Source organism: Coffea arabica, chromosome 7e (genome assembly GCF_036785885.1).
Source record: "Coffea arabica cultivar ET-39 chromosome 7e, Coffea Arabica ET-39 HiFi, whole genome shotgun sequence".
Classification (NCBI taxonomy): Eukaryota; Viridiplantae; Streptophyta; class Magnoliopsida; order Gentianales; family Rubiaceae; genus Coffea; species Coffea arabica.
Genome location: NC_092323.1, coordinates 18,513,235 through 18,523,544, shown reverse-complemented (window position 1 = coordinate 18,523,544; position 10,310 = coordinate 18,513,235). Strand labels below are relative to the sequence as shown.

General features: G+C 33.5%; 1 protein-coding gene across 8 annotated transcripts; it reads left to right on the top strand.

Moving 5' to 3' along the window:
* The first annotated feature begins 1,623 nt into the window (after positions 1 to 1,623).
* Positions 1,624 to 6,142, top strand: LOC113701095 (uncharacterized). 8 transcript variants are annotated; one of them, XM_027221588.2, is made up of 4 exons: positions 1,624 to 4,027; positions 4,724 to 4,791; positions 4,876 to 4,949; positions 5,761 to 6,142. In XM_027221588.2, exon 1 carries the CDS (start codon positions 1,782 to 1,784, stop codon positions 3,699 to 3,701), a length of 1,920 nt encoding a protein of 639 aa, XP_027077389.1. In that variant the 5' UTR covers positions 1,624 to 1,781; the 3' UTR covers positions 3,702 to 4,027; positions 4,724 to 4,791; positions 4,876 to 4,949; positions 5,761 to 6,142. The 8 variants fall into 8 exon arrangements, with proteins under 8 accessions (XP_027077389.1, XP_027077388.1, XP_071916025.1 ...); XM_027221587.2 differs by having other exon boundaries at positions 5,699 to 6,142; XM_072059924.1 differs by having other exon boundaries at positions 5,623 to 6,142.
* The last annotated feature ends 4,168 nt before the right edge of the window (positions 6,143 to 10,310 follow it).

Sequence of the window (10,310 nt, the reverse complement as noted above, 5' to 3'; positions counted from 1 at the left end):
TACAACCAACCAAAAAAAATGGTTTAATTGTATTTTCCGTCCTCAACGAAAATTTTGTAAAACTCTCTCTCCATTAACAACCCTATATCCTTTACATCAACATTTGGATTGTTTAAATGAAATTGCAATTATAATGGTTGCTTGCTTGGGTTGATGTGTATTTGTGTGGTAAATACAAATCCTCCCTTACAAACAAATTCAACTCTAACAACAATATATTTTTGTAAGTATTACTTCCTCAAACTTCCACTAAATGGTTGGTTGAACTTCTATATTTTTTTTAATAAATAAATTTTTTATTTATAATTTCTTCCACTTTATCTAATCTTCCCCCATTAGACTTTTACAAGCGAAGTATTTAAATTTAGGGAAAATCGTCCAAAACGTCCCTCACGTTTTGTAAAATGACTTTTTTCGTCCCTCACTTTTAAAAGTGTAATTTTATATCCCTTACATATTCACATCGGTTAAATTTAGTCCCTAACTAGGTTTCCGATCATTTTTTGGCCGGAATCCATCATGTGCAAGGCACGTGATCATTTTTTAAGGGTAAATTTGTCAAATTATATTTTACATAATATGAACTATAGTCCTCCACATTTTATAAAATAAATTTTTTCGTCCCTCACATTTTATAAAATGATTTTTTTCATCCCTCACATTTCACAAAATGAATTTCTCCATCCCTCACATTTCAAAAAATGAATTTTTCATTTCTCACTAATTATGTGTGTGAATACATTTTTTTTAAACACATGTATATATCTATTTGATTTTGCTTAATAATAATAGCATAAACACATGTATGTAATTGGGCCCAACTTGTGGGTTATCTTCTCTTTTTATATGATTATGACTAATATTTACCAATAGAACCTTAATTTGCATATTCTTATTGTATTTTGACCGAAAATAGCTTTATTGGCCAACTTGACAATGAATGCAAGATTTTTTACTAGCTAATACCAGATGAAATCAAATGATTACGTATAATATATGGTATTCGTATTGTTAAGTGAAATCAAATAGACACATACATATATTTATGCTATTCGTATTATTAAGCAAAATCAAATAGACATATACATGTGTTTAAACAAAATGTATTCACACACATTTTTTTTAAGGGTTTCCCTCACACACATAATTAGTGAGGGATGAAAATATTTATTTTTTGAAATGTGAGGGATGGAGAAATTCATTTTGTGAAAATGTGAGGGATGAAAAAATTATTTTATAAAATATGAGGGACGAAAAAATTTGTTTTATAAAATGTGGAGAACTATAAATTAGATTATGTAAAATATAATTTGACAAATTTACCCTTAAAAATGATCACGTGCCTTGCACGTGATGAATTCCGGCCAAAAAATGATCGAAAACCTAGTTAAGGACTAAATTTGACCGATGTGAATATGTAAGGGACATAAAATTACACTTTTAAAAGTGCGGGACGAAAAAAGTCATTTTATAAAATGTGAGGGACGTTTTGGACGATTTTCCCTTAAATTTATACCATTTTTTATTACCGATAAAGCACAAAAACAATTTTCGTTCCACTTTGCAAAAACTATAAATACTAGTCTGATTCATAGATTTCACCCATGAAAATTTGAAAAGCTACACAGGAGAGAAAAATCGGAGGTAAAAAGTAAAAAGAAAGAAAGAAAGAAAGCAAATCAGAGGGGATGATATCGTCTTGGTGAAACTAATTTTACCAATTGCAAAGCCGTTAAACAATTAACACGTGATTAATTCTTGAGCTGTAGAAGCAGAAGATAATGGCGATGCGGAGAAGAGCTTCTTCTGCCATAATTCTTTCCATTGCTCAGTCTCAGGAAGCAGCGGCTTCAGTAGGTACTACTGCTACTGCTAGGTGTACTACTATTGCTTCATTTCTCTCTGCATTCCCAAACCCTAAACCCCAATTAGCTTTTTATTCTGCTATTAGTGGCAAAGTTGAGAGTTCTTCTGGAAAAGCTCTGAAATTTCAACCGGGATTGAGGAATGATATCAATAATGTCGACAGTCTTCATGATGCTCTGAGCTTGTACCGGCATATGGTCCGGATGAGGCCTCTGCCTTGTGTTATTCAGTTCAATCAATTGCTGAACCGTATTGTTAAGATGAAGAATCATTATGTATCTGCTATTTCCCTTTTTAGAGATATGTGTGTCAAGGGCATTCCTGCTGATGAGGCCACCCTCAGTGTTGTGATTAATTGTTACTGCCTCCTGGGTCGAGTGGATTTGGGGTTTACTGTGTTGGCTGCTTTCATGAAGCGTGGTCTTGTCCCTAATGTGGTCACCTTTAGTACTCTACTCAAAGGACTCTTTCGAGAATATAGGGTCCCCCAGGGACAGGAATTGTTTAAGAAGATAATATTCGAAAAACTTTGCGAGCCCAATGAAGTTATGTTTCTGATTGTGATAGATGGGCTTTGTAAGGTAGGGAACATTCAAACGGCCATTGAATTCCTAAGAGTCATGGAAAAAAGAAGAAGATGTAAGCCCAACGTTAATGTGTACAGTACAATCATTGACAGCTTGTGCAAGGATAAAATGGTTGATGAAGCTCTTGCCCTCTTGCAGGAGATGATTGAAAAGGGCATTCCCCCAAATGTTGTCACTTACAGTTGTTTGATTCAAGGTCTGTGCAACTTAAGCAGATGGGAGGATGTTCGCAAGATCTTTTCTGAGATGAAGGTTTATAAAATTATTCCAAATGTTATTACTTTCACTATAGTGGTGGATGCACTGTGTAAGGAAGGGCATATAGAAGATGCTGAAGATGTAGTCCAGATCTTGATCCAGCAAGGTCAAAATCCCAATCTAGTCACATACTGTTCCTTAATGGATGGGTACTGTTTACAGAGGCGAATAGATGACGCAAGGAGAGTTTTCAATACCATGATTGCTAGCGGCCTTACACCTGATCTCCATAGCTATGGTATTCTGATAAATGCCTATTTCAAGAGCAAGAAAGCGGAAGCAGCCATAAATCTCTTTCGAGAGATTCAGCATAAAGGTTTAACACCTAATATTGTTGTTTATACCACTGTCTTGCAGGGGTTATTTAGTTCAGGAAGGTATCTTAGTGCACGAGAAATTTTCAACGAGATGCAAGCTTCTGGCATGAAGCCTGATTTTCATACTTACTGTGTGGTGTTGGATGGATTATGCAAGACTGGACATGTCGACGAAGCATTGCAGTTATTCCATGCAATGGAAGCTGATGGAACAAATTTTCACATTGGAATGTACAATATCATGCTTGATGGGTTGTGCAAAAGCAGGAGGCTCGATAGTGCTCGAGAACTTTTCAACAATCTCTCCCTTAAAGGATTGGATCTTGATGTTAGAACATACAACACCATGATTGCTGGTCTGCTTTCAGAAGGTCTGCTCATCGAAGCCAAAGAGCTTGTTAAAAAGATGGAGGGGAAGGGTTGCCTGCCAAATGATTTTACATACAATGTTATACTACGAGGACTCCTTAAGGGAGGTCATTATGATGATGCGATGGTCTATCATGAAGAAATGGTTCATAGAGGATTCTCGCTGGATGCACATACCTTTTCCATTTTACTTGATTTATCTGCTGAGAATCAGAACAATCCTTCTGTGCTAATGTTGATGCTGAAGATTGATCCCGATAGCAAGAAGTTCATAGATGGGGAACGAAGAGGACCTTCACATTAGTTGCAACATGTTAGTCCTGCCATTTATTTTGGCCTTTGAACTTTAATTTGCTGGAACTAACATTATTTAGGTTCGAATTGGATCCTGTTGTCACTTATCATCTTTGATGCAACTGAGCCTTAGAGGAGATCTCTTGGTCATATTTTGTGAAACACCTCCAAGGTCTTTAGTTTGGTGGAGAAGCTGCATTGCTTAGGGAAGTTCAATTGACAAGTGTGGCAGATCAAAGAAATCTGCTGCTGTTAATTGGACTTGTACCACTTCTTCTAAGAGACTTCTTGTTGATCTTTCCATGGAGAACCTCAGTGTGGCATATCACTTAAATGGTAACTTGTACAGGTTCATTTTGTTCATTATTCATGTGTGTCCGTAATTTAGCCTGCCTGTCAATTTTACTTCGGATAACTAATATTTGATTTTATTGGAAATAAGAAATGAAATGGCATATGCAAATATAGTTTGAGACTTTGAATTTCTAGAGAAGTTTTAAGCTGCAGTTCTGTAATTTCGAGAAAACTTTTTCAAAGATAAAATTGTTACTTTTATTTTAATTCCTAAATGGTGCCAAAAGTGCAGCCAGTTCGAAAGTGTAAAAACTTTCTAGACCAGTTTCTTGCTTTGGATTCACAGTTTGAGGTCCTATAAATAGGCATGGTTATTGATTTGTTTTAATTGCGTTTGAGTAAACCCAAACTTTTAAGTTATTGATTTGTTTTAACTGCATTTGAGTAAACCCAAACTTTTTAAGTATGATCCAAAAAAAGTGTTCTGATCAGTTCCCGTTTAATTGTCATTGCTGTACTAAATTATACAGACATTCAGTAGAAGTGTAGCAAAAATATCGTTCTTTTGCAGTAACCTTGAATAGTTCATCCAAGAAACTCTCCGTCCTTTTTTTAAACAAATGCATGTGTTGTTTAGTTATTTATTGACAATAGGCTTGATTATTGGATTCTTTAATATTAATAGTTGGTTTTTCCTGAGTTGCAATAATAACTAAAGAATAGGTTTTTATTGCACAGCTGCTATTGGGGCACCATCTGCAATAAAACTAAGAAAAAGAAATAAGTCGTACTGGCACATCAGAATGGTACTAAGATACTTTTTCTACTCTAGCAAGTTCCATATCTATCAATTTTGGTTTTTAAATTCTTTTTCATTTTTGGTGGAACAGGGGAGGAGTGGAATTTGTATTGCAGAGTGTGAAGATTTGACGTCAGCTCAGACTTGATAGAGACAATTTATTAGGTATTGAAACATATGGAAATAGTTATGACGAATTTTATATGAAAGGAATTGGCTGAAGTGATCAAGACTAATTTTTTAAATCAGAGAAAATTTTTTTTTAACTTCAAACTACGTCTTAGATAACGTTTGTTCAAATTGAATTGTGAGAAAATTAAGAGCAAGTCTTAATTTTAATTTATTTTATTTTATTTCTCAGTGGCAAACATTGAATGACAAGTCTTGCGTTGAAGTTTTATGTAAGAGATCTGTTTTACAACGGTTCAATTCATGTTCAGTAACTGTCCTGTGGACAACTTACTTATCTTTTCTAATGGCCTTTAGAGGAGGATTCCCAATTTTGTGCAGCAACATCCAAATTGTTAGACGCAAAAACTAATCTTTGTTTCTGAATGCCGGAAAGAAGTTTGTGATAAAAGTTTTCTGTAAATGGGATTTTTGTAGTAGCATCTATTCTGTGTGGCTGGTTCAGTTTGTGAAGAATTTCGTCACAATATTCATTCTTACGGTATGCAGTAAATTTGAATTATTTGCTGGAAAGATACTCAGCATAGAATGGAAATAGTGAATGTGTATCTTGAATACCAGTAACCATTATTTGTTTGTCATAAAATTGTTTGACAAGGTATTATTGGTCACTGAGGTGGAATTGAGAGATATTTGTTGTTTTTGCTAGTAATGATTGGGCATGATCTGGAGTGATATGAATGACCTTTCAGTAATTGTAAAGTATCTATTTGCTCCTGTTATAGACCTCAAACCTGGAGAAAAAGGCCTGGACTGACCTACTAGAAAAGAATTTCTTTTGATACAGCGCATGGCCTGGAGTACCTGCATGAGCATTGCAATGGTAAAATTGTTCACCCTGATTTAAAGCCCGGAAACATCCATCTGGATGAAACTTGGAAGATTTCTTCGGTGGATACAAAATTACCAGATTGCAAGTTGAGTCCAGGGAACTATGGGACACATTGCCCCTGAATAATTGTATGTTCCTGCTGTGGTCTTATCGGTGCATTAATGAAATGGGTAAATACGTTGATTAGTGGTGTTGGAATATTTGAACTAGCTTAATTGATCTCTTTATTTAGCTTTTTTGTCAAAGTTTACGATGTTGTCAAAGTGTTATCAGTAATCTTGAGTGATTGCAATTTGCAAACTAATCTTTGTCTTTGGAAGACTTCGTTTATTCGTTAGTCGATTAGTAGGTCTTGGTTACTGAGTTGGTTGCCTCTAGTTCCAGTTCTAATTAAATTGGAAAGTTTCTTGTAGTGTTTGAGTCGGTTGTCTTACTGTAGTAGATGCTTATATCTAGTGGGGCTGCTGCAATTTTGTCTACACAAGATAGAGCCTTCATGGCACCCACCAAGTTGCATCTGAAGGAAACCCCAATCTAGATGAACTTTGGTCTAACATCCAATCCACAGCCTGCTTTAAGTTGAAAGACATTTGTCCTGAGATACCGGTCCAAGGCATTTGTGAATTGGATTGTATTTGGTTGGTTGTTGGATCATGTTCATCTAAATCTGAGCTGGAATGGAATTGCAATGCTTTTTTGAAGAACGTCGGCATTTCTGCTCGTAAATATGCGTCCACTAGTTAAAACTAATTTACTGAATGATCACTTGTCCAGGACATTTGCATGTCTATTGTTTATATTTCGCAATGCTGCTTGATCCTTCCCTTTTTGTATTGCTGTCAGTTATAGTTTGTCTTTGACCATGGAAAGGCATAGAGTTGTGTGTGATTGTGATGAATGATATTCATCCTGCAAGTTTGGGTGTCCCCCTTATGGAAAGGCATAGAGTTTGTCTTTTAGTCTTTTTGGGGGTGGGTCTCTCATGGCACACCCCACTACCTGCTGAGCCTCCTTTCTCCTCGGCCTCGGAGAGGCAAAAATTAAGACGACAAAAAAAAAAAAAAAAAAAAAGGAATCGACCATTTAACTATTCATTTCCTTCATTTTATACTGAAATCGGTGAATGCATTAGATACCGATTCCTCATAAAAAATGGAATAGTATTACATAGGAAGTTCTTTTATCCATAATCGAATTCCAACTAAAAAATAAGGAATAATTCAGAATGAATTTAAGGCTTAAGAAACTTCTGAATTATGGGTGTGACTCAGCCAATGAGTATAAGCTCCATTATATTTTAAAAAACTCACCTTCTAATTTTTCCTTGCCACATATAGTTTGAACTTTTGCTCTATTCTATTTTTTTTTTTCTCATTAACAAGGTAGTCAATACATGTATTTAAGATTATTAACGTTGGTCAAGTGATCAAGGGAGTTCTTGTTAATAGGTTCAGGAAAGTCAGTCGAGCTCCATGAACTGGACTTTGACATGCCCAAGCTTTAAAATATAAATTGGGCTTTCGAGCATTTCAACTCATCATTTAATATAAATTTTGGGCTTATATCGGGTTCAGTCCAAACTTATTATTAACTACATAATTATATATAATATATTAATATTTATGAATTATAATGAATTTGTAAATAAAGTATTCATATTTTAATGTTATAATATATATAATAATATATATCATTTAATATGCAATTATATGTATATTATATACATAATTATACATGTGAACAAGTCGGGCCTTAATTGAGTTTGAGCCTAGTAAATAACATTTCTTATTAGATAAAGTAGGAGAAATTCCACTTTGTCTCTTTATATTGTCTCCTAACTCTGACAAGTGATTAGTTATTCCCTACTTTAAACCGAAAAAACATACATTATGAAATGAAGTATTATTTGAAATCAAAAGAATTTTAGACTTTGTGTACATAAAAATGAACCAATGATATGTTTATTTGCAATCACCTTAAAAATTATGAGTGTACATAGTGCAACAAGGAGATATGCAGTTTTGGTTCCCAACCTGTGCGCTTTTAATCCCTAACGTTTCAACGAAAGCAAATCTAATCTACAATATTTGGCATTAAGTGTGGCTTCTTTTTTAGTTCCTATGGTTTCATTAAAAACAAATATGAGCCTTTAATGTTTCTAATTTGAAGTAGATTTAGAACAATTGATGGATATTCACAATTACTAAGGAGCAAATGGGGGTTCATGTACAATTACTAAGGAACAATTGATGGATATTCATGTGCAATCACGTATTTATTAAATTCATTTTTGTTAATAAAGAAGCAAATAGGGGTTAACGTTGAACAAAAAAATAACTTGCGTGATGGTACACGAGTAACTAATCAATCAAAAATTCTAAAAAAGAGAAAATTTATCAAACTATGTGCAAAAATTTAGCAATAGACTATTATAGGTTATTTTGTTCGGGAATAGTGGTCATAAAGAATGAAAATGGGTTCTAAATTGATGAATTGAGTGCTCAACTCATTTTAATGATGTAATTTAACAAATTTCTTTTCTTTCCCTATCTTTTACTAGTTAATTTATTAGTACATGGGCTATTAGTACTTAATCTTGTTTAAAGTTAGTTGAGATTTTGTTTCCACCGAACTAAAAGAATAGAATAGGTCGATATCTCTAGTAAATCAAAGTCAGCATTTAATAGCTATTTTGCTCCAATTTTTTTTGTACCAATAAAAAATTAAAGATTTAGTTACTATTTGAAATCTAACTTGCTATCTTCATCCATGGACCCCTTACTCAAACTTATGGGAGTATTATCCATATGGTGTGCATTTACCACCACTTCTTATTGTTCATGAAAATCATTATTCATATGGTGTGCATTTACCACCACTTCTTATTATTCATGAAAATATCTACCCTTTAAAAGCATTGATATAATCGTCATGCTAGTTGTCTATATTTCCTAGCCTAATCATAGGCATGAAAGATGTGTTTAAATATAGTATTATTTAAAATAATTGTTGTAGTATTTTTTATAATCAAATGCATATGAGATAAATATGTAATTGGAAATATAAAAAGATAGTTGAAAAACGTCACCATGTAAGCCAAATGCATTACCTCAAAATGAAAAGCAGCAGCGCTTTAAAATTCGCTTGAAAAAACTCCACATGTAAATTTGTTCACCTTATGATTGTGAATACTAGTACTTTGTATACATATTTACCCCTTTAGTATGTAAAATGGGAAGTTGAATATATGATCAGTTATATTCTTATTGAAATGTAATTGCTTTCGAAGTACTTTATTACATAAAGTTTGAAAGTGTATTCACCTATATGATCATAGAAGTGGTGCCATTTCCAACAAAGGTATGATTTACTTTTGTAAATGATTATGAAACTATGATGGAGCACATGGGCGTTAATAGTGCTAAATTTTTGTGAATTGATCAAATATGTATATGCCATGTGTGTGGTATTTCTAGGCTAATTTATAAATCTTGGTTTACTATTTTAAAAACTACCAAGATTTGATTAGTTCAAAGTGATATACTAACACTAAAAGAAAAGTTTAAATCTAACGATATATATCTTTATGCATGGTGTTTTATGTATATTAGTTTATTTATTTCATTCACAAACAAAGTGGGGGATTGTTGGAATAGTTTGTGAATTGAAATGAAAATAAAGTTTGTTAAATTCATTATATTGGACAAAAACAAAACTTAATGTAGCCTCTTGATGACTATTATAGTGATGAAATGGTTTTGGCATTTTTGTTTTCATTGAAGGATACTAATTACAACCTCTTGATGATCGTTAAAATGGTTTTGGTATTTTGCCCATAAAAAAAACTAAAGCAGCCTCTCGATGATCATTGAAGTAAGGAAATTGTGGCTTTTTAATTTTGTTATCTTTTGGATTGTCTTTCCTATATAAATGACAAACTTTTAGTAAAAACAAACTTAGTTAATTTGATTCTTTCTTAGTAAAAGACCTTTTGGTTTTACTATCAAAAGTTCTTCATTTTTGTTGTATCCTAGAAATATATTGCTTTAACTCAGAAACAAACTACTAAGTATAATGGGGCAATAAACATCTTAAGGATAGTGTTTGTACATGCCTAGGGCTATTATCGAACCGAACTGCTCGCGGCTGTAATCGAACAGAGCTGCTCGCGAGCACCTCGGTCAAAAACTTGACTCGGACTCGGGTTGATCAAGTTCGAGTCGAGTTTTAACAGCTCAATAAGCCGAGCAAGTCGAGTTTCAGGATCCAGATACAATGCTTAAAAGTTCGTCGAACCTTATCGAGCTTTTTAATTTTAATTCGTTAATATATTATTATTATGAAATTATCTTTATGCCAAAAAAAGTTGTTGAATTTACGAAATGTTTCTAGTTGTATGAAATTCTTTAAAGGGCTGTCAAAAATTGAAATTTATGAACTCGCATGGACTCGAGCTCGAGTTCTATGAGCAATCATCGAGCTCAAATTCGAGTTCTAATGATACT